Genomic DNA, 24355 nt, shown 5'->3' with positions numbered 1-24355 from the left:
AAATTGAAGAAAGAATTGAAGTCTACTTCTGATTGTGTTCTATTAAGCAGCCTTTTGGAAAAAAAAAATACAGTTTTATTAAAGATGCTGAAGAAGACCTAGATAAACAGAGGTGTAGTAGTTCCACTGATAATGATATCCATACTGTAGTATGTCTACTTGAGTTCACTTTTTTGAGGACATCCAGTTCTCAAATAGATGAAAATTCTAACACATTTTTTTGTGGAGCTGGACAAACTGGATTTTAGGTTCATGTGGATGAACAAATGAGCAGAACACCAAAGGTGATCCTGCTGGTCTTGGAGGGTCTCTGGGGAGGTGGGAGGCCACTGTGGCTCTCTGTGGGGACAAGGACACTGGTGGCGGAGGTACTCACCAGGGTGAGCTCTCCTGGAGGCCAGCCACCACCCCAGCACCAAGACCCAGCCCCACCCAACAGCATGTAGGCTCCAGTGCTGGGACGCCTCAGCTTAAATACAATGATTAACACTCTTTCTAAACTTTTGTATACTCGTCAACCTGAAATGCCAAGAACTATGATTTTTGCATTAAAATCTTGCACTGTTCTTTTATTTCTGTCCATTTCTCCTTCCGTTCCTTACCACTGTGTTGTATCAGTTTTCATGCCATGTTACTTAGAGCAGAAGTGCTCATGCCAGTTATAGCTCATCAAGGTTCATATTATTCAGTGTCCTTTCTGATATCTGATAACATTTTAATAATATTTCTTTAATAATTGTTAAAAGATAATTTTCAGGGAGAAGATATGATTCTCAAACAGATATGAAAGCCAGCACATGTTTAGAATTTTCCCCTGTTCATTGAACAGTGAGGAAACCAGTCAAATGTTATAACCAATTCAAGGAAAAACCAAAAGAGCAAATGTGTATGGAGTAAAGGAATTGAATTGCAAATAGAAGCAGAACCAGTTTCTCTAAAGGGAGGAGGGGGAGCCCATGAAAAATCCAAGGGACAAGGCATAGTCTGCATGTCCAGCAGCTTCCAGAGTTGTAACTCAGGCACTGTGAGAGGCAATACCCTGATAGCTCCTCAGGATGTGCGGTAGGCAATGCAGTTTCCATAGTTGTTTTTTTTTTCCCTTTAGTTTCTTAGCTTTTGATAAAATTCATCTGAAAGATTATTCTTGATCATGAAACAAGGCTGGTCCCATTTGGCCTGATTGTTTCCATATGTGCAGTCAGAGTGTTAATCCATCATGTTGGCCCTTTTGAGTTTGCTTTGCTGGAAGTTCCCGTCAGGATTTCAGGTTGAACTTTTGAAAGCGTCTTATTTGTTGTCCTGAGTCCAGGAAGCCGAGAACCCACCATGTTTCACCTGATGGATTATTTCAAGCAAATTCCTTTTTTCTTGAGGTTTCCAGAGTATCCTGAGGCTCCTGGACCTGCCAGGAGATGAACTTCCTTATCCCCTTATGAGGCCGGCACCTGGCAGTTTTCCTGGGAGGGCCTTGTGAGCCTTGATCCCTGAACTGCAGATCCTTACACATGCTGGGTCCTGGTGATTGAATGAGCATCATTCTCCCCTGTGGCCACCCAGGCAAGGCCTTGGCTGTGCAATCCATATTGCCAGTCAAATCTAAGTAGAAACAAGAAGATACCCTTTGAACCTATGCAAATTATTATATTGCCAGGAAAGGAAGAATACTCAACAAGAGTTAACAAGTTCTGGAGGACTCAGACTTAAGAGACCAAGATACCACTTAGAAATGTTTCATTTCAGTTTACAAAACCAGAGGCCACTAAATTTGTATGGACTACAGACTGCTTAAGGGTTTCCCAGGTGGCTCAGTGGTAAAGAATCCACCTGCCAGTTCAGGAGATACAGGATACGTGAGTTCAATCCCTGGGTCAGGAAGATCCCCTGGAAAAGGAAATGGCAGCCCACTCCAGTATTCTTGCCTGGGAAATCCCATGGACAGAGGAGCCTGGCGGGCTACAGTCCGTGGGGTTACAAAGAGTCAGACATGACTTAGCGACTAAAACCACCACCACAGACAGCTTAAGGGGAAAGAGAAAGGGTTCCTTGTGTATCTAGAAAGAGCATTAAAGTCACATGTACAGTGTTCCCAGCAGCAGCTGCATTGTCCCTCGTCAGTCCCTTCAGTCCTAGGTGATTAATCCTTATTCCACTCCGTCTTGGTTCTGAAATCTCAACAATCCATCTGCTTCTTTACTAGAGTTCTGGACATCCTGAGTCAGGCCACTGGATGGCCTCACGGTGGTCTAAGCAATGCCCATGACACAGTGTTTTCCCACTGTGCTGGCCTGACTCTCTTTTTTCTTCTTTTTTTTTCTTTTCATTAAAGTAAAACAAACTCTTTGTAGCTGTTCACTGAAGAGAAAATGCACAATCTAAAAGTGGAGAATTCGGTTTTATTCGAGAATATTCCTGAGGACTACAGCCCACTGTTGCTGAAGCTGAAGCTTCAATACTTTGGGCACCTGATGCAAACAGCCAGCTCATTGGAAAAGACCCTGATGCTAGGAAAGATTGAAAGCAGGAAGAGAGAAGGATGACAGAGGATAAGATGGTTGAACAGCATCACTGATGCAATGGACATGAACTTGAGCAAACACCAGGAAATGGTGAGGGATAGGGAAGCCTGATGTGCTCCAGTCCATTGGATTGCAAAGAGTTGGACACAACTTGACCGCTGAACCACAACAACACTCCAGGAAGGCAGCCTGTCTGACGGCTCTGAGAGACTGTTCCAGAGAGGTCAAAGAGAACAGGACATGAAGGAGTTTTTGTTAAAACAATATATATGTAGCCAAACGTCAAAAGATTACTATTAATCACCAAAAAAACAGACATCTCAAGGATTTTAATGCCTTTTTATATATGGGAAGATGCAAGAGTCTGGGCCCGTTGAAACCGTTCTTCTGATATGCATCTGAACTATCTAGGGCCAATATCCTGTTTTTGTCCATTCTGAATCCCATTAGGGTGCACAGTTGGGACAGCTGCAGCGGCTGATTGCTTGGTGGCAGGCAATATTCTCTGTTTATTGAAATGGCAGACCACATTTTTTTTTGTCCACATGGATGATGAAGATGTAATATGGCCATGGTTAACTTATACTACTGATAATTTTCAAAAGTGAAAGATCTGAAGGGAGTGCATAACAATAAAAGTGCCACTGAGAAGTTATATTTGGTTGTTTCTGTGCCGTGCGGAACAAAGCTGCACCCCGAAAAAAATTTTAGATAAAGTTAATCTAAGAAGTTATGCCTGTTTTTAAAGAAGACTGTGAACACTGTATCTGATTTCTAAAAATCAGTGAACATAATTTTTATAGAGGGAAAATTCCTGCGATATAACACAAAATAATCCTGAAACATAATGTACCATGAATATACCAAGAATATCAAGCAGAGAGTCAGGAGTTGTGGGGCAGGTCCTGACCATCTGCATGTTAACTATGAGATGTGAAGGCACAGCTGCAAACTCCTGGCCTCCCAAACTCTGGATTCAAGTTAAAGAAGTAAGGTTGTAACCAAGTAAATATTTAAAACAGTGACTGAGTCCACCAACTTTTAAGCTCTATACTCTTGTTCCCTCATGGCACTGGACAGACACTTTAGGACTCTGATGAAGAAAAACCTGACAGGCACCCAGGACCCTGACAGATCTCTAGAAAGTTCCTCAAACACATGATATGAACAATATTTTACCAACAAATATATAAAATGGGATTGGCTGAACATTTCTTCAGACTCAGCAACTCTTCTCATGAAACTCATGGATAATAATACCTCAAATAAACCTAATTATTTCTAACACTTCTATTATAAGAACAAATCTGTGATTTTCCCAAGGCACAAAGATAATTTTAGGTGAAAAGAGCACCCTGGAAGTTTTATCTCCTTTTTACCCCTAGGATTCAGTTTGAAAAGGAAAATTACCAAAGGCTGTCAGGAGATTTGAACACTAAAATAGGATCATGGACGCCTGGGAAACAACAATATTTGTCTACTCAGGTGAAAGTGACAATAAACATTTAAAAATAAACACAGAAGTCAATGTCATTGTAAAGAACGTTAGCTCTCCCATAGGGAGGTAGCTTTGTTTATTTGTTTTTAATAATGAAGCATAATAAAGTCAACATAAAGCAAAGAAAACTGTTCTGGTCGTCAAGACATTTTATGTAAATGGAAGCATGCATCCTGTGGCCTTTTGTGTCTGGCTTTTTTCACCAAACATAATGTTTTTGAGGTTTGATTACATTGTAGTGTGTGTTGGTGCTTCATTCCTTTTTATGGCTGAATAATATTCCCTTATGTAGACAGACTACACTCTGTTTATCCACTCATTAGTAATAGACATTTGGGGTGGTTTTTTTTTTTTTTTTTTCCTGTCTTTTGGTTATTGTGAATAATAATGCTATGAAAATTCTTGTACAAGTTTTTGTTTAAGCTTGTTCTCAGTTCTTTAGATATATACCCAGAAATGGAATTGCTGCAGTAACATGGTAATTCAATGTTTAACTCATTGAGAAGCCACCAAACTGTTTTTGACTATAGCTGCATTTTGCTTTCCCACCAGTAATCTATGAGGTTCTGATTTTCCACATCCTCAACAACACTTACTTCCTGTCTTTTTGTTTTTGTGTTTTTTTTTTTGGCTGTACCTGTAGCATATGGAACTTCCCTGGCCAGGGATTGATCCCGTGCCCTCTACAGTGGAAGCCCAGATTCTTAACCACTGGACCACCAGAGAAGGTCCTCTGTCTTTTTTATTTTAGCCATCCTAGTAAGTGCAAAGTAGTATCTCATTGTGATTTTGATTTTGCATGTCCTTAATGACTAATGATGTTGAGCATCTTTTCATTGGCTTGTTACCCATTTCTGTAACTTCAGAATTGATAGCCTTTAAACTTTAAGGTATTATAAACTAAGGAAAGTATATTCATTTCCAAATATTGTTCTTCATATTGTTCTTTCCTTTTTATCACCTGGAAAAAACATACGTTACTTTAGGCCTCATCTCAGAAGGACCATGGTGGCAAAACTACTTTCATAACTACTCAGATGTTAATAACACACACAATGTCCATCGTCATTATCTTTAAATGAATGGAGAAATAAGCTTTTGAAAAATTTATCTGCTTCAGTTTCCAACATTGTAAATAGCAATAGTTATTAACCAAAAACAGTAAAACAACCAGTAATTTTACCCGCCAAATGAATTTATTCAGGAGCAGCAAAGAATTGCAGTTTGGGACCTGCGACTACAATGAACCACATGCAAGTATGTTGAGGCAAAGGAGGGGAACCTCTTTTACAGAGAAGGGGAAGTTGGGAGGAGCTGTTAAAAACAGTCCATTGGAACAAATTGGAACTTCAAAGCACAGTGGCTTTTATTGGCTGGGCCATGGCCAGGCAGGGATAAAATCCTCCTCCAGCTACCAGCAGTGTTACTTCCTTCCAGAGATGCAAGGTGGTCTCTTCTGTGAGAGCTCCCCTTCTGGCCTCCCAACTCCATTTTAGTGAGGATCCCATGATTAATTTTCACATAAATCACACACACACACACACACACACCCCAAAAAAAAAAAAAAAAACTCAGGGTCCTCAATAACCTTGTATTTAACCAAATTAATTCGTTATTCTGAAAAACTTAGCTCAATGGTAATTTCTCTCTTGTAGTATGTCAGCTTAAAGATAAATTTCTAAGGTTTTCAGGTAACATAACCCAAACTGAGTTAACAAATGAATGTTCATTTGATGCCTAGATCATACCTGATTAAGGCAGACTGCTGAAGCATTGATTACAAGAATAATCCTTAAGCATACATATGTAAACTTTTGCTTCTTATTTTTCTATGCTGCAGAGAGGGTATGTCTTTGGGTCTGTTAATGGATGTGCTCATGTCTGCCACTCTGAGAAGCTGTGTCAAGGGTATGTGACTTTGTGGAATGTTTCTGTGTGTTCTGAAGTCTGCTGAAATGCTGGCGTGTGTTGCACAGTTCACACGTGTCCATTCACCACCCCCACCCAAATTCTCTTAAAAGAGAAGTGACTTTGGTTTTAAAGATGCACATGCTGTTCTTCTTGAGTATTTGTTTTCAGCATGGGAGGAACCCAAGTGATATGCACACAAGGAATAAACTCCCTTTCCCTCATTTCGTTTACAGGGAAGCCGCCTCATCACCCCTTCCACACCCCTGAGGCACAGGGCTCAGGTGAGGCTCCTGATGTATGCTTGGAACAGTGGCAACCCTGCCTCACAACTCAGGTAACAGTCCTTTATCTAATAAACTTTTTTTTAATAAACTTTTTACTTATTGCTCAAATACTGCATTTTCATAACAGAAACTTTAGAATACAGTGAACACAATTTTAAAAGCTTCCAGTTTTCAGCACTTCAGCATAGTTAGCAGTAACTTATCAGTGTATTCAGTTCAGTTCAGTTCAGTCACTCAGTCATGTCCAACTCTTTGCGACCCCATGGACTGTAACATGCCAGGCCTCCCTGTCTATCACCAACTCCCAGAGTTCACTCAAACTCATGTCCATCAAGTTGGTGGTGCCATCCAACCATCTTATCCTCTGTCCCCTTCTCCTCCCGACTTCAATCTTTCCCAGCATCAGGGTCTTATCAAATGAGTCAGTTCTTCGCATCAGGTAGCCAAAGTATTGGAGTTTCAGCTTCAGCATCAGTCCTTCCAATGAATATTCAGGGCTGATTTCCTTTAGGATGGACTGATTGGATCTCCTTGCAGTCCAAGGGACTCTCAAGAGTCTTCTCCAACACCACAGTTCAAAAGCATCAATTCTTTGGCGCTCAGCTTTCTTTATAGTCCAGTTCTCACATCCATACATGACCTAGGAAAAGCCCTAGCTTTGACTAGACGGACCTTTGTTGGCAAAGTAATGTCTCTGCTTTTTAATATGCTGTCTAGGTTGTTCATAACTTTTCTTCCAAGGAGCAAACATCTTTTAATCTCATGGCTGCAGTCACCATCTTGCAGTGATTTGGAGCCCCCAAAAATGAAGTCTGTCACTGTTTCCACTGTTTCCCCATCTATGTGCCATGAAGTGATGGGACCAGATGCCATGATCTTAGTTTTTCAAAGTTATAAAGTATATCATATATGTATTTTATTATATAGCTTTACCTACCTAGATATTGTTTTCTAAATCTTTACCAATATAACAGGTTTAAAATGCATCTTCTAAACATTTCTTATATCCTGAGAATGTTCAAATTTTTAATCTATTCATCAGCCATTTGTATTTCTTCTTGTGTGGGTTATTTATGCATGTTTTATGCTGATTTTCTACTTGGGTGTTTGTACTTTTCTTTATATATACTAATCCTTATCTGTTGGATGACTTGTACACTGTGTAGTTTGTCTTTTCAGTTTATTTAAAATAAATAGCAAGTCAAGTAACAGATAGATGGCCTGTTACACCATGAGATGACATGTGGCTCTTAGTGACAAGCTCCGTCCTGGGTAAGAGGCGCAGGTGGGTGAGGGTGGGAGGAGGGGCTGGTAAGGAGGAGTGAGGCTGGGATGGTGGCTGGATCATAATGGGTGGGAGTTGGGAGGACGCAGTGCGAGTCAGGATTCCCTAAAGTGTTTGAGGCCTGGGGAGCAGCTGGGGTGGAGATTTGATGGATGGGCTTAGATCCGAGATGATCCTTTACCATTCCCACGCCTATATTCAATCTGAGCTTGCACATCTAGATGTGGAGTTTGAGGAAGAAGTCTTCAGCAAAGGGAAGTCTTCAGCAAAGTGCAGGGGTTCTGAGTCACCAGCACAAGGTCAGCCAGGAATGGGTCGGGGGGACAGAGAAGCCTAGGGAGGCAGTGTGCCAGACCAGGAGACACTGGCCTGAGAAACAGAAGGGCTGGCTCTGAGAGGGGCCTAGGAGGCACAGTGTTTTCCACCAACAGACTTTTCCACTGACAAAAAGCCTGTGGAAGATGTATTTGGGAAGAAAGAAAGAGCATAGAAAGAAGAAATGCAGGATCACTGAGGCCTAGGCACCCTGGGCTGGGCCTCACCTGGGCGGGTCTGCTGGAACCCGATAGGCTTTGTTCCAGACTCCTCTCGTGTGTGCGTGTGCACACAGACACTCAAGAGTCCTTCCCTCTTCGCCATTCGTGGAAAGTGGTATTAAAGCATCGAAGTGGCTGCCTGTCTGAGCTGCTTGTACCTTTCAAATCATATGCATTAATCATTTAAGTCTCTAAATGTGTGTTATTAGAAGAAATCTCTCCCAGATCATCAAATAAATGTGCCTGCTACCCTCTGTGGTGAAACACATATACTCTTATCTAGACCTCCATTTCTTTCTAGTAAATTAAGTAGTTTATTAAACTTTATCAATCTCTCTCAAACTACAAAGCTATTCATTACATCCAGTGAAATAACTCATCTTAAAATTCGAGAAAGGAAGACTCTTTGAGGTCCTCTTTTTTTGGTTCCTCTTTACTTCCACTAGTAAATGGTGCTGTGTAGGAAGAAACAGGAAGAACATACAGAAAAGAATGCCTATAGTTCAAGAAGAAAAAGACAGATAACCAGTAGAAAAATAAGCAAAGGATAACAATCAAAAGGGGCTTCCCAGGCAGCTCAGTGGTAAAGAATCCACCTGCAAATGCAGGAGACACAGGAGACACTGGTTCGATCCCTGGGTCGGGAAGATCCCCTGAAGGAGGAAATGGCAACCCACTCCAGTATTCTTGCCTGGAGAATCCCATGGACAGAGGAGCCTGGCGGGCTGCAGTCCATAGGGTCAGGTCACAAAGAGTCAGACATGACTAAGCAACTGAGCACGCACACATGCAACATTCAGAAGCCATTGAAGAAGAAACTCATTGCATCAGTCAACAAACATGAGAAGTTGCTCATTATCACTGCCACCCGGACACTGAAAGTTAAAATCGAAAGATACGCGTGCATTACTCTGCTCACAATCCAAACGTAAGCTTGAGCAGGAGAAGCGGCAGCCGCAGGTGGCCCTCTGCACCGGGCCCTCTGCACAGTCCGGGGCTTCGGTTCTCCTCGGCTCCCCCTGCCAACTGCTTTCCCACAGGCCTCCCCTCAGAGGGCAGGTGTGAGTGTTCAGGCCGCAGGGGGCCAGAGTGGCCTCAGCTGTGCATTGAAGATGTGCCACAAAGGAGAGCTGCAGGGCCCCTCACCCTGTGCCCAGCGAGGTGCAGGGTGCCCTCGTTGGGCACCGCAGGAAGGTTATGTGACTGTCAGGTACTTGGAAAGGTACTTGGATCACCGTCTCGAGGCCTGTTAAGTTCGTACTGGCTGGTGGAAGCACAAACACGTTCTCCACTTTTGGCTCATCACAGAGCCGACTCCCTAATACCAGAAATGTGGGGAAGGTGTTTCTTCCTAATCCTGAGGGAAAACCCAGTAACACACCCCATCAAAGCCCCACGAGCACTGAGAACCCAGTAACACACCCTATCAAAGCCCTACAAACATTGAGAACACGCCCCATCAAAGCCGCACAAACACTGAAAACTCAGTAACACAGCCCATCAAAGACCCACAAACACTGAGTTTCTTGTACTAAAATTTCCACAACAGGACCCTAGGAAAGCCAAGAAAGAATGTTTCTCCGCATGCTCAGGAAAGAGCCAAGCCCGCCTGGCACAGACAGTCTGCAGAAAGGATGCTCGGCCAGGCTGCACGGCGGGACCAGGACTGGTACGAAGGACCCACCAGGGCCAGCTCTTCATGCGGCCCACATCCTCACTCGGGAAGCACCCAGAACTGGAGCACTTGGTGTCGCAGAGAGTGACCACTGCCTGAGTGTCTTCACCTCAGGGCCTTGGCCCTGATTTCCAGGCCCACCTCCCTCACAATCCTGTTTCTTTGGCGGGGAGGTTGGCCGCACCACATGGCTCGTGGGGTCTTAGTTCCCTGACCAGAGATTGAACCCAGGCCCTTGGCAGTGAAAGTAAGGAGTCCTAACCACTGGACCGCCAGGGAATTCCCCATGTTCCATGTTTGAATGTCCAGAGCTCCTCAGGCCAGGTTGACTGTCTTATCACCCTGGGAGGGCAGGGGGAGAGGGTGGCTTTCAAGGATAATTCTCTTTACTCTCTTTCACAGAGACAGCACAGGAGCTCCACAGTGACTTGCAGATCAGCTCCTCAGAAAGAAAATCGGTCCCCAAAGCCACGCCTGGCTCAAGAATTCCAGGAGGAAACTGGCCACCACACCCGAAGGTCCTCATCACTTGCCAGCAGTTCCCTCCAGGACACGTGGAAGTTGTTGGACCTGGGATCCAGCCCTTCTGGCCTCACTTCCCAGGATGACTCACCTCCAGGTAGGCTGCTACTCTGTCAGTCGGGATACTGGCCATGAGAACAGCAGTCCTGTCCTCTTTTACCTGGTGCCTGAGCGTCCCCCAGGGAAGGAGTGTGTCTCCCAGGCCCACGTCCAGCTGACCACATTACCACATTTACTGAGATTGGAGACCACAGGTCACAAGGACCCTCAGCCCGCAAGGGGTGAATGCAGCGTGGTCAGTCTGTGACTCTAGGGGAGGCAAGCGTTCTGTGTTCTGCTCAGCCACAGGAGGCTGGGACAGCCCATGAAGAGTGTGTCTTCAGCCCCCTCGAAAATTTGCTCCCGCTAATGTCACTGTGAGGTAATCAGGAAAATTCATTTGAGGGGCCACCACCTTTGGGGGAACTGGATGAGACCGAGGTGTAGCAAGCATGGTGGGTGAAGGGGAGGCTGTGTGAAGACCAGGGTGAGGGGAGTGAGCTTGGAACCCCTTGCAGATCGTATGCAGCTAGCATCCTCATTTTCAGCCTTAATGCCTGACTGCCTCCCACTGTGCCCAGTGTGCCAATGGGCATTTTAGGTTATTCCCAATCTTTTGCCACTACAAATAATGTTACAGTGAATTAGCTTGTACATGCTATAGTGCATGAATTAAAGTATAAATGTAAATTCCCAGAGAGGGTTAGGGTTAGGGTTAGCTGCCGTCTATGGGGTCACACAGAGTCGGACACGACTGAAGTGACTTAGCAGCAGCAGAGAGGGGATTGTTCTGTCCAAAGGTATGTGCATTTCTGGCTTCCCTGGTGGCTCAGCAGTAAAGAATCCGCCTGCCAATGCGGGAGACACAGGTTCGATCCCTGGGTTGGGAAGATCCCCTGGAGAAGGGAATGACTACCCGCTCCAATATTCTTGCCTGGGAAATCCCATGGACAGAGGAGCCTGGCAGGCTGCAGCCCATGGGGTCGCAAGAGTCAGACACAACTTAGCAACTAAACCACCACCACCACATGTGCCTGTCTAGTTTGGGAAGATATTGTTAGTTGGGCTCCATCAGACAGTAGCGGCTCACACCCACCCAGCGAAGGCTGAGGTGTCTTTCTCCAGACTCTGTCCAGCAGTGTCATCGAACTGTAGTCTTTGCCAGTCTGATAGGTATCGTTTTATTTCGTATTTTACCTGTTAGGAGGTTGTGCATCTTTTCACATGTTTGAATTATGTCTTTTCCTTTTCTTCAGCTCTCTGCTCATTGGTCTATTGGGTTTATAATCGTTTTCTTATTGATTTGTATGAGCTCATTATATATAATGGAAGTTAGACCTTTTCTGAGACATAAATTGCAAATATTTTCCTACAGTTTTTCATTTGTTCTTTTACTTTGCCTATGGTGGCTTTTTGTCATGCACATTTTTAAAAATGTAGTCTAACTTATGTTCTTGTTTTTAATCCTTTCTGGGATTTTTGCTATACCTAGGTCTTTTCCACTCCAAGATGAAAGATTATTCTGCCGTGATTTCTTCTAACACAGTTATGGTTTCCTTTTTTCATATCTAAATCCATGATCCATTTGGAGTTTTATCACACTTGTAGGTTATGAAATAGGAACCAAACTTTATTTTTTAACCCCAGGTGGCAATTCAGATATCCTCCCACCCCCACCAGTTACTGAGTAACTCACATTTCCCCACTTGTTGGAAATCCTACTTTCACTATAATATTAAATGTTTTGTGTGTACTTGAGTCACTGGGCTCTTGTTCTGTCCTGTGGTTCATTGGTCTCAGTCCATGCACATGCAGTGCTGTTTGAATTGTTACCACTTCCTGGTCCCTCATAATGTCTGCTGACTTTGACTCTCCAATTATGCTTCTTAGAGTTTTCCTGGTAATTCTCACTTATTTATTTTTTACTTTTCCTGTACAGACTTTAGTCCCAGCCCCAAAACTCTGTTGTGATTCTCCTCGGGATTTGTTAATCTTGGGTCCTGCGTCCGGAAGGAGCCGAGTCCTCCTATTAGTCTGAGTTCTGCTCCCTGGGGTAGCAGTCACCCCTGTGATGCCTTCAAGTAGTCTCCTCCGATGCAGACTGGTCTGTTCTTCTCACATCTCCTGCCCAAGCTCGTGAATCTGAGAAGCTGCTGCTTCAGTATATATATTTTTAAAGCCATACTATCTTTTATATATATATAATTTTATTTATTTATTTATTTTGGCCATGCTGGGTCTTCGTTGCTGCATGGGCTTTTCTCTTAGTTGCAGCAAGCCAGGACTGTTCTCTAGTTGAGGAGCCTGGACTTCTTTTTGGGGTTGCTCCTCATTGCACACACACTCTTATTGCAGAGCACAGGCTCCAGGGCTCACAGGCTTCAGTAGTTGAGCTCCTGGGTTCTAGAGCACAGGCTTAATAGAAGTGGCACGTGGGCTTCGTTGCTCCAAGGCATGTGAGATCTTCCTGGATCAAGGTTGGAACCTGTGTCTCCTGCATTGGCAGGCAGATTCTTTACCACTGAGCTATCAGGGAAGCCATTCAGTACATTTTAAATTCAGGAAAGTTTTTGCTGTACTTTTCATTGACTCTGTTGGAAGTTTTTGGTAAATGTTCGTTGCCATTTTGCTGGTTTCCTTCCTCCTTTTTTCTCATAGCACTTTTGTACCTTATTCCCCCTCATCTTTAAAAGAGGTAATTTTTCCTCTACCAAGTATTTGTAGGAAATGTGTGCAGGAAAAGAGACCAGGAACATTGTCCCGTCTAGCAGTTTTCTTGTTGGTGGTTTTTAAGTAAGTTTAGCCTTGACTTATCTTTGCCCATTTTCATGAAGCTCAGCTCCTTTCCCCTCCGCCCCGGACGTGCTGACTCCAGTGTTACACACAGGCTCAGTAGCGGCGGCACACAGGCTTAGTTGCCCTGAGGCATGTGAAATCTTCCCAGACCAGGTATTGAACCAGTGTCCCCTGCACTGGAGGCGGATTCTAACCACTGGACAACAGGGAAGTCCTAGCTAGTGATTCCTAACACGTGTACATTTTGGTTAAAGAATAAGATCACCATGGTGTCAGCTCTTCTGAGAGTATAGTTTTGCTCTAGCTACAGTAACTGATGTGCCGCTTCTGCCAGTGGCACCTGCTTGTAGAAAGCGTGGTGCCCTTTTGTTATTCCTTTCCCCGGGTCTGAAAGCCTGTTTCTGTTCAGTGTCTCCTACCCTTCCCTTACCATGCTCCTGTATCAGCGCTGTCCTCCAACAGCTTACTTTGTGTTTTGTCTTTAGCGTGCTTTTAAAAGTTTTTATTTCCTCCAGTCTCATCAGGGAGACCACATTTCCATTGCCTTCTGCCTGTTTTTAAGTTACATTCTCTATGCTTATTCTTCCTCAGTGACTAAGATTCCACTTATTTTCATTTTACCCATCCATTTCTTAAATTTATCAACCTCTGTATTTTTCTAATTTTCTACTGATATCAATGAAAGCATTAGCTGTTGGGCAGGAGGTGATTGTCTTTTAAACAAAAGTGAATTTGACTAAGTCCTTTATAATTTATCCATATTTGCTTTCCAGCTCTCTCATAGTATCCTCTTAGATGTATTTTCTTCTTCCAAGGTAATTATAAAAGAGAATTTTTATATAGGAAACTTTGAGGCCTCTGTATGACAGAGTATTTTTATTTGTCTCATATTTACATATTTTAGTTGAGTATAAAACCCCAGACTTCCATTTCTCATAATGTAGCAGGCTGGGTAGCTGGATTAACACTGTCTCTGAGAGCAGCTAAAACTGCTGAATAAAAAGTAAAGACACGCTTATGAGGCATCAGTAAATAGCAAGAAGGTAAAGAAACCTCAAGCAAAGGCTGACAGGAGCAACCTGAGACTGCCTTTGACCAGGGACTTCGCCAGCCTGGGTGGGCTTGAAATCTGGTGTTGTCACCTCTCTGGCTTCAGAAAACAGGTGATGGTCATGAAACCCAGGCCCACCAGGGCAGGAATGTGATGGCACAATCCCCCCCACCTCCCAAAGCTGAAACTCCAAGGACCATAGTCTCCGTGTGCAGGTGGACAGGTAGACCCCCACCGCCATCAGGGGCCAGGGACGTGAGGACTGAGGACGTGATCTGGCACTGAGTGACAAAGGGAAGATTGTTACATATGTTAATAGTTTGCCACCAAGAGTCAGTCCTCATGGTTTCATCCCACTTAACCCTTGGGTGCCTAGAACCTTCATTTCAAGTGATTGTGAGCTGGTGGCATCCCCAAGAACTAGCAACAGCAAGTGGCAGCTCACTTCAGGGGGAATCACCTTTATCCCAGGCCGTAGAAAATTTGCTCAGATCAGATTCCTATGAAAAATAAGATCCAAAACACAAGGTGCAAGGCACAGGGAATGAGGCCAGCAGAAGCAGACCTGGGATATCAGGGTATAAGTAAACTGTTGTTTCATAATGAAGTAAAATACCAGCAAGAAAATACATTCAAGAAGCAAGGAAATATAAAGAAAGACCAAGCAGACTTAAAAAAAGAACCAAATAGAGGTCTAATAAATGAAAAATTGTAATTACTGAAATTAAAAACTCAGTGGATGAGCTTAACAGCAGGGTACATTACTTTGCCAACAAAGGTCCGTCTAGTCAAGGCTATGGTTTTTCCAGTGGTCATGTATGGATGTGAGAGTTGGACTGTGAATAAGGCTGAACACCAAAGAATTGATGCTTCTGAACTGTGGTGTTGGAGAAGACTCTTGAGAGTCCCTTGGACTGCAAGGAGATCCAACCAGTCCATTCTAAAGGAGATCAGTCCTGGGTGTTCTTTGGAAAGAATGATGCTAAAGCTGAAACTCCAGTACTTTGGCCACCTCATGCGAAGAGTTGACTCATTGGAAAAGACTCTGATGCTGGGAGGGATTGGGGGCAGGAGGAGAAGGGGATGACAGAGGATGAGATGGCTGGATGGCATCACTGACTTGATGGACGTGAGTCTGAGTGAACTCTGGGAGTTGGTGATGGACAGGGAGGCCTGGCGTGCTGCAATTCATGGGGTCACAAAGAGTGGGACATGACTGAGCGACTGAACTGAACTGATGTACTACAGAATTCATGAAATGATGTTATATATGAATAAATTACCTAGAGACACACAGATTGAAAAAAAAAAAAGAAATAGAAAAGAAAGAAAAACAGGTCAGGAGCCTGGAGACTAGAGTAGGAGAAGGTCTGACCCATGTTGGTCAGAGCTTTAGCGGGAGAGAGAAGATGGGCAGGGGCCACATTTGAAGGGAGGGGGCTGAAGCAGTATGGCAAGATCCTAATTTCAACCCCAGGAAGTCTATCAAATCCCAATCCAAATAATTAAAGGAAACCCACACCTGGATCGGTCCTAACAAAGCACCAGAGGTGATGAGATTGTTTTGAAAACTGGCAGAGGGAGTAGACAAGTTACCCTCAAAGAGACGTGCCTGGGGAATACTGGACTTCTCACCAGCCACAGTGGGGAACCTGAAACAGGGAGACAGTATCTGTCTGAGCTGAGGGAAGACAGCTGTCACCCTAGAATCCCACTAAAGAGGGCAAAACAAAGACTTTTCAGACAGTAAAAACTGAGCAACTTTGCCCACACATCCCTCACTAAAAAAAAAAATTCCAGAGTAGACATCAGGAAACTTTTTTGTGAAGGAGGGCCGAATGGTGAATATTTTTGGCTTTGTGACCCAGTGGTCTCTCTCACAGTCTCCACCTGCAGCTCAAAAGCAGTTGCAGACAATATGTACGTGATGGGCATGGCTGTGTACCAATAAAACTTCATCGACAAACACAAGTGATAGTAATGCTGTTTCTTAAGCTGAGTACACAGGTTTTTGTTTAGTTCTTTATTTTTAAAAAATTCTTTAAACAATACATGTATATTATATGTGCTTGATGTAGTTTGGATATCTTTTATAAAGAAAAGTTTTAAGAGGGAGGGGGTGGTCAACCGGGCAGAGAGGTCAGGGAAGGTCAGGGCAGAAAAGTGTTCCATTTCACTGTGGCGGTCTTAGTGGAGTAGTGGAATGGTCATCCATCCTCTTCCCAGCTGAACAGGCTGGGGAAGAACAGGTGGAGTGGTTACTGAAGAGGTCTTGCTCTGAAAAGCAGCATTTAAAAAGCAACACTGGGGCTTCCCTGGTGGCTCAGTGGTAAAGAATCCGCCTGCCAATGCAGCAGACAAGGGTTCAATCTCTGATCTGGGAAGATCCCACATGCCACAAAGCAACTAAGCCCGTGCGCCACCACTGTCAAGCCTGTGCAGCCAGGAGCTGCGACTGCTGAGCCCACGTGCCGCAACTGCCGAAGGCCTCTCAGCCTAGAGCCTGGCCTCCACGCTACAGTGAAGAGTAGCCCCCGCTCGCTGCAACTGGAGAAAAGCCCCCGCAGCAATGAAAACCCAGCTCAGCTAAACGTAAGTGAACAAATACAGTTTTTAAAAAGCAACATTGGAGGAAACTGTGAAGACGCAGCCTGCCTATATGCGGGTGGGGAAGATGGGAGAGATACACCGGTGCTTGTGGCTGGGGAGGAGGGCAAACTCAGGAGAGAAGCGAGGTGTGCTGAGGGGCTTGGATTTAATAGGACAGGCCAGAGGCGGGAAGGTGATGGACACACAGACTGGGAACTTTACTGACCACACCTGACAAGCAAGTCTCCACAGCCTCACAGACGCCTGCAGAAGGCAAGGAGGACTCGTCACTTGCAGCACAGCAGACAGCCAAAGGGTCTCCTCAACCCCTGTCCCATGGGCCAGGTCAGGAGTCTCAGCTGAGTGGCCCCAAATGGGCGGAACCCGAATCTTTCCTAGTGGGCTATAGGCACATCTGCCCTTTGCCCCCAAGGGAGTGGTACTCTCATCTTCTGAAGCTGTCAGCCATGCAGAGATACCCAGTGAGAGAGTCCAGAGCAGAAGCCTGCGGGGGCTGGAGGAGAACCATCCCGACAGCAGGTCCAGTGGTGGGAAAAACAGGTCCCCACGGGTTCCTTTTATTTCCTCCTTTCAGTTCAGTTCAGTTCAGTTCAGTCGCTCAGTCGTGTCCGACTCTTTGCGACCCCATGGACTGCATGCAGCACACCAGGCCTCCCTGTCCATCACCAACTCCCGGAGTCTACCCAAATTCATGTCCATTGAGTCGGTGATACCATCCAACCATCTCATCCTCTGTCATCCCCTTCTCCTGCCTTCAATCTTTCCCAGCATCAGGGTCTTTTCAAATGAGTCAGCTCTTCGCATCAGGTAGCCAAAGTGTTGGAGTTTCAGCTTCAACATCAGTCCTTCCAATGAACACCTAGGACTGATCTCCTTTAGAATGGACTGGTTGGATCTCCTTGCAGTCCAAGGGACTCTCAAGAGTCTTCTCCAACACCACAGTTCAAAAGCATCAATTCATCAGTGCTCAGCTTTCTTTACAGTCCAACTCTCACATCCATACATGACCACTGGAAAAACCATAGCCTTGACTAGACGAACCTTTGTTGGCAAAGTAATGTCTCTGCTTTTGAATATGCTGTCTAGGTTGGTCATAACTTTCCTTCCAAGAAGTAAGCGTCTTTTAATTTCATGGCTGCAGTCACCATCTGCAGTGATTTTGGAGCCCAAAAAAATGAAGTCAGCCACTGTTTCCACTGTTTCCCCATCTATTTGCCATGAAGTGATGGGACCAGATGCCATGATCTTAGTTTTCTGAATGTTGAGCTTTAAGCCAACTTTTTCACTCTCCACTTTTACTTTCATCCAGAGGCTTTTTAGTTCCTCTTCACTTTCTGCCATAAGGGTGGTGTCATCTGCATATCTGAGGTTTTTGATATTTCTCCTGGCAATCTTGATTCCAGCTTGGGCTTCTTCCAGCCCAGCGTTTTTCATGATATACTCTGCATATAAGTTAAATAAGCAAGGAGATAATAAGTACAACCTTGATGTACTCCTTTCCCAATTTGGAACCAGTCTCTTGTTCCATGTCCAGTTCTAACTGTTGCTTCCTGACCTACATACAGATTTCTCAAGAGGCAGGTCCTCCTTTCAAGTACAGGGCAAAGCCACAGACTCTGAGTGGAGGAGGAGGTGGAGGAGGAGGTAGAAAGGGAAGTGCAAAACTATCATCTGACAGGGCCTTCCCTGGTGGCCCAGTGGCTAAGACTCCGAGCTCCCAATGCCAGGGGCCCAAGTTCCATCCCTGATCAGGGAGCTAGATCCCACGTGCTGCAACTGAGAGTTTGCATGCCACAACTGAAGATCCCGTGTGCTGCAACTAAGACCCAGCACAGCCAAATCAATAAAATAATAAATATTAGCAAAAAAAGAGAAGGGTCTCATGTGACAAGTGAAGCAGGGACAGGTAAGGGTGGCGCCAACAGCCTAGCAGGGCCTCGTGGACAGCAGGGCCTGGATCAGGGCAAGAACAGCCCACTTGTGGCTGGAGGTGAAAGTGATGACCATGATGGGGTGAGAGGAGTGTCACCGCCAGCACCGCCCCGGAGCAGTGGAATTGGCCTGGGAGGGAGGCAGGGGTTGTGTGTATTAGTTTAAATGCTTTTGGCTACAAGTTACAGCACAACCTGATGAAAGTGGCATTAGGCATCTCCCCAACCGTTATCTCATCATGGCACCCATTGATAAGCACACATGGTCACTGAATGAGGAGGAGGGAGCCAAAGCGGCCAGCATCTTCATAACCTTTCTGACACACAGTGTGCATGCACAGCAGCGGGATGTCAAGGCCAAAGTAAATGGCTCCTCTTTTTCAAAAGCTGACTTCTCTGAGGCTCTTTTCTCCGAATGGTTTCAAGATGGCTGCAGCAGCTCCAAGCATCACATCAGAAGACCTACTTCTGTCTTCCTGCTTTTCTTTCTTTTAGTTGGAAAGGGATATGTTTCCCTAGAGCTCCTGGACTCGCTCTTCCATCTCACTGGCCGCCCGGGTCATGTGGCCTCTCTTGACCAGTCACGGGAGACTGTCTTAGACCCTGAGAACTTACTGCGTGAAACTAAACAGCGTTGGAATTCCTTGGCAAGAAAGCTGAGAAAGGGCTATAAGTGCGCTGTAGCTGAGTCTGTGCAGGGGAAGGTGTTGAGACACCTGCCCATAGCGGTTGAAGCTGCTACTTCTTTTTCTTTGGAGTAAAAAAGTAGGAATGATTGTTGCCTAGGCTTTTGGTTCACCCTGTGAAAGGTTTGGTTTGGTTTGGAAGAAAGAGAAATTAATGCAGTTTAGCTGTTTTAAGCTCCCACAAAGCTTCTTTATGCTCTCCTTGTAATCTTGAATGTTTGAGCATGCATAATTTAACTACCTGATATGTCTACTTTGTATAAGAGTACTTTTTAAAACCTTATTGGTGACTCAAATGATAACCACAACTTTGTTTAAGATGTAAGCATGTTAGCATTTATGATAGAGGATGGTGTGGGTATTGGTTCGCAGTCAAGCAGTCTGGAAGCTCCATTCTGGAAAGTGGAATGTCTTGCCCTCTGCTTTTTTTTTTTTTTTTTTTAACATTTTCAGCACATTGTAAATAGCAGACTGTGAGACCTAGCCGTCATGAACAGAGTTAAAAGTGATCGTGAAATAGTTTGCCAAGTTGTGGCATCTGCATTAATAACATGAAGAACTTTATGGTATTTCTCAGGACGGAGGGAGGTTTTTGTGCTGAAAAGCCACACTCCTCTTGGTTTTGAAGTGAGACCAGAGCTGACCTTCCCACCTCTGCCCTGCCCCTACCTGCCCCACCTGTCCCTGCCACCCACCCCCATCCCGCCATCCCCCTGCCTCGCCACCACCCCCACCCCCCACTTTGCCCCGCCCCTGCCCCACTCCCCATCCCGCCACAAGCACACAGAACTGCCGCTTTGCAGGCCTGGCCTGGGCGAGTCCTGCTGCAGCCTGGTCTCAAGGCAAGGCTGCAGCCTGACACCCTGGGCCTTGCCACACCCTAGACCCCAGGGCCACTATAACCCCTCCTCCATCCTCCTGGATCTTTGATCCGATGGGTGTGGTCTCTCCATGCCTAGCCTCCTCTCACCTTCCCCACCCCTCTTCCCCCACTTCACTCCCTCCTCTCTCCCTCCTGCCCCCCACCATTTCCTGCCCACTGTGGCTCTGGGACTCTGATCCCATCACCCCTTGTCCCCAGACACAAGCAGCCCAGCTCCGTGCTGCACCTGAGGACACCACCCCCTCCCACCCCACCTTGTACAGGCATGCAGCCCCTTGTGCACGTAGGTGGGCACGCTCCACCTTCCTCTCCCTAGCAACTGCCTCTTCTCTAAAGCCCTCCCTCACCACCTCCTCCAAAATTCACCCCCTGCTTGTCTCTTGTCTTCTTCCCACTTAATGCTAGTCTCCAGATCACTTGCTGTTTTTCTCATTTAGCTTGACTCTGTCCTCCTCTCTACTGGAAGGATGTGGAGGTGGGGGCAGCTTCCTTGATCCTTGTCCCCTGGCCAGCACAGACAGGTAGGTACACAATAGGTGCTCAGTCAGGATGTGCAGAGAGATAACTGCGAAGAATGGGAGTCCAGCAAGGCCTTGTGTCCACAGCGCAAGGATCCAGAGGCTCAGGAAGTGTGTGTGATTAGAGAAACCACCATGCATTGTCTAAGAAGTATCAGATTTGAAAGACAGACTCTTCCTGGATGGAGTATTAAATATTATAAAGACAGCTGTTTTCTCCTAATTGAAGTAAACAGTTAGTGTAATTCAATGAAATAGGGACAGAATTTCACCTGAAGCTAAAGAAGTGGGTTTTCAAGTTTGAGAGCAATAAAATGCATGGGGAAGAAGGAGTAGGGAGACCCAGCCTGATGATGGCTGGGGGGCAGGCACAGAGCAGAAGCCCTTCCTTCCAGAGTCTGCAAATCAGAGCCCCAGACCCAGCAGGGTGGGGATGCAGCATGCTTCTGTCCTCACTGCCTGCCTCCAGACCACACACTAAAATGCAGCCCAGGCCCAGCTAAATGCCTTAAATCAAGCCTAAAACTACACCGAATTAGAACTATTTACAAATGACTATATTAGTTGTAAAGGTTATATCATCTTAGATGTAACTTAAAAATCACAGATTTCTAAGATGTTTCTTTTTTAACCTCAAAAATAACCCAACTAGAAAGACATTTTTAAGCAACATGACAAAGGTCAGCCATGTATAAATAACTCATCCAAGTTGACCAGATATATGCACAGTGGCAAAAACACTCAACCAAGGCAGCACCAGAAAATACGGGCATCTGACCTGCCAGCAGGGCAGCCCTGGGAGAGCTGAGCCCGGGCCTGGAGGGGGAGGCCCAGCCACCTGGCCTTCTTGGAGGGCATTTATTGGTGACTCTGTCCCAGGGGTTGTTGGAGTCAGTGGCCTCCCTAGTGTCCGTGCTGTGTGTGCAGGCAGCCCAGCTCAGCACGACGCCGTGGCGTGTCCGCTGAAGCAGAGGGGCTCCAGACCTCCTCCAGCATGAGTGACACTCCATTTGGCTAAGAAATAAACCAAAATAGCGTAGAGGGTTTTCAGTGGACATCAGTCCTCTCCACCACCCCTCCCCTGCCCACCTGGCCTTCTGTCTGGTTCCCTTGCTCTTCTCCAGATGTGCTCTGTACTCTGTGGCTATGGAAGCTTATATTTAAATGTGTGCGTGTATATCCTTTTACTGCTGTTTAAGTTTCTGTCTGTAGTGTTTCTCCATTTTGGTTGACACTGAGCTCAATGATCTTTACAGTAAGTAGTTCAGTGGTCCTGTATGTGAGTACTTCCTTTTACCTGTCTGACATTCACGGACACTTGGGTCGCTTCTAGTTTTCAGTACTGCCATGAGTCTGCTGGTGTGGGTGGTTGCTTATGGGAATGTGTAGACAGGTGAGTGTCTAGGAGTGAAATCTCTGGGTCAAAGATGTGAGTGGTCTGAGCTCTGGGAGGTATTACCAAATCACCCTCAGAGAGTTGGTGCAATTCGTGTTCGTGGCCACAGGGTGTAAATCACGTCTCCTCACACCTGTACTGGTAGATTTTTCTCAAGCTTTTTTTTTTTTTTTTTTTTTGCCAGTCTGATAGGTTAAAAAAATAGTATTTCAGTATGGGTTTTTTTGATGGCCATGAGTCTGAGTGAACTCCGGGAGTTGGTGATGGACAGGGAGGCCTGGCGTGCTGCAATTCATGGGGTCGCAACGAGTCGGACACGACTGAGCGACTGATCTGATCTGATCTGATGGGTTTTAGTTGCAGTTTTTAAATTATGGGTAAGATTGGGCATTTTATGTGTGGTTTGTGTGTTGTTCAGTTTTGTACCCTTTGTTAAGGTGACCATGAAAGGTGGCAACAGAAGAAAATGCATATTCATTGTGGTCTTGAAGTGAGAACACCAAGGGTAGAAAAGTGCTTTAGAAGATGCTGTGGCCCCTGCTTTGGGGAGGGCATTGGGTGCAGGATGGGGGGAGGAGCGGGACATGATTTTTACAAATAAATGCAGTCGGAATTTTTTTTTTAAAAGAGTCCAGCTAGAAGCAAATGTTTGTTGAGTGCCTGCCAGGTGCCCACCTGTGCTAGGGCAGCCACTCCCACCATAAACCCATGCCATCTAGTCAGTGGGTCCCCTTTCCAAAGGAGGACTCCAAGGCCTCTGGCAGTGAGTCCCCGCCCAGGCCAGAGTTCTCAAGTCCAAACTCTCTCCCCACCCCCTGGAATTCCAGAGCGGAGACGCCTGACCTTATCCTCAGGCAGATGGTCCAGAGGGGCCAAGGTTGTCCCTGGGGTCACACAGATACTGGGCAGAAGCTCCCAAGGAATGCAAACATTCCTTCAGAAAGAGAGGAGCTGCCTTTCCCTGCCCTGGGGGCCGGACACACCTTCCCCCATTCCAGCATTCTGAGCACCGGCCCCCTGCGGCACTCCTCAAGTTTCTACCAAGGGGTCTTAGACGGTCCTGAGCAGTCCAGCTGTGAGCCCTGCATTCTCGTGGGTAGAGGCTCTTCCCCCTGGGTGCTCCCCACTCCCTGAGGATGAACGAAAGGGGACAAAGCTTTTAAAGGGTTGGGTTTTTTTTTCTCTTTAAATGTTTGTTCTTTTGAAAATCATATTAGTTTCTCCTGAAATTAATTTTTTTTTCCTTTAACAAGGGTTGCACAAAATTTTAAGATGAAGCATGCATGAGCCTGTTAACTGCTGCTAATCCAAAGTTATTTTTAAACCCTGTGTAATAACATTTCTGTGCAGATCTCACCGTAGAGATGGCACCTAAATCCTAGTTGCCAGGCTGTTCTGAGGATCCAGGAAGCAAGTAGCCAACCACTTCCTGTTCTCAGCTCAGTGTCTGCTCACATAGGGCCCGGTGCTGCCATCAGCCCAGATATCACTCTGCCCGCCACCGCGGATCCTTTTCCAACAGCTCCTGGAGGCCAAGGCTTGACATTCAGATGACAAGACCCAGAGATGTTAACGCTGCTTGCTCAAGATCACACAGCCCCCAGTTCATGAATCAGGATCAGAATCCAAACTGTCCAACTGCTGCCCGTGAGCCCACAGAACTGAAGAAGGTCCCAGATGATAGTGCTCTGGGTGCCAGGCAACAGGTGGCTGAGTGAAGGGAGGCAGGACCATGTTGACTGCTGGGCAGTACTTGGCCAGCAGGTGGTGGGGGCCTGACCAGCCAGCCTGTCCAGCAGAAGCAGTTGATGATGCTACCCCATGGCAGTCCCTGCACAGCAGTGCGGGTTCAATAAGCCAGATATCTTCCCATTTTTTAAGAGGTGTTAGAAGTCTGGTTTTTTTATATGGTGCTCAGTCACTTAGTCGTATCTGACTCTTTTGTGACTCACTGAACTATAGCCCCCCAGGCTCCTCTGCCCATGGAATTTTCCAAGCAAGAATACTGGAGTGGGTTGCCATTTCCTCCTGCAGGGGATCTTCCCGACCCAGGGATCAAACCCGTGTCTCCTGTATTGGCAGGCAGATTCTTTACCGCTGAGCCACCTGGGAAGCCCCATTTTTTTATATGGAATGTTTCAGTTTTTTAATATTGGCAACTAGTTAAAACATACAGGCCAAATTGCAGCTCAGTCTGTAAGCTACAGAAAACCCTAGA

General features: G+C 45.7%; 1 protein-coding gene across 5 annotated transcripts in view; it reads left to right on the top strand.

The window, feature by feature from the left end:
• Positions 1-24355, top strand: part of CCDC57 (coiled-coil domain containing 57) — a 114729-nt gene that overhangs the window by 71470 nt on the left and 18904 nt on the right. For all 5 annotated transcript variants that reach the window (XM_025279752.3, XM_044938709.2, XM_025279751.3 and 2 more), the window contains 3 exons: positions 6159-6259; positions 9580-9699; positions 10108-10324. In XM_025279752.3, coding sequence (XP_025135537.3) covers positions 6159-6259; positions 9580-9699; positions 10108-10324 — 438 coding nt within the window. The remainder of the gene's footprint in view (positions 1-6158; positions 6260-9579; positions 9700-10107; positions 10325-24355) is intronic.

This window comes from Bubalus bubalis, chromosome 3, assembly GCF_019923935.1.
Source record: "Bubalus bubalis isolate 160015118507 breed Murrah chromosome 3, NDDB_SH_1, whole genome shotgun sequence".
NCBI lineage: Eukaryota > Metazoa > Chordata > Mammalia > Artiodactyla > Bovidae > Bubalus > Bubalus bubalis.
This window is presented reverse-complemented; position numbering and strand designations above follow the sequence as displayed.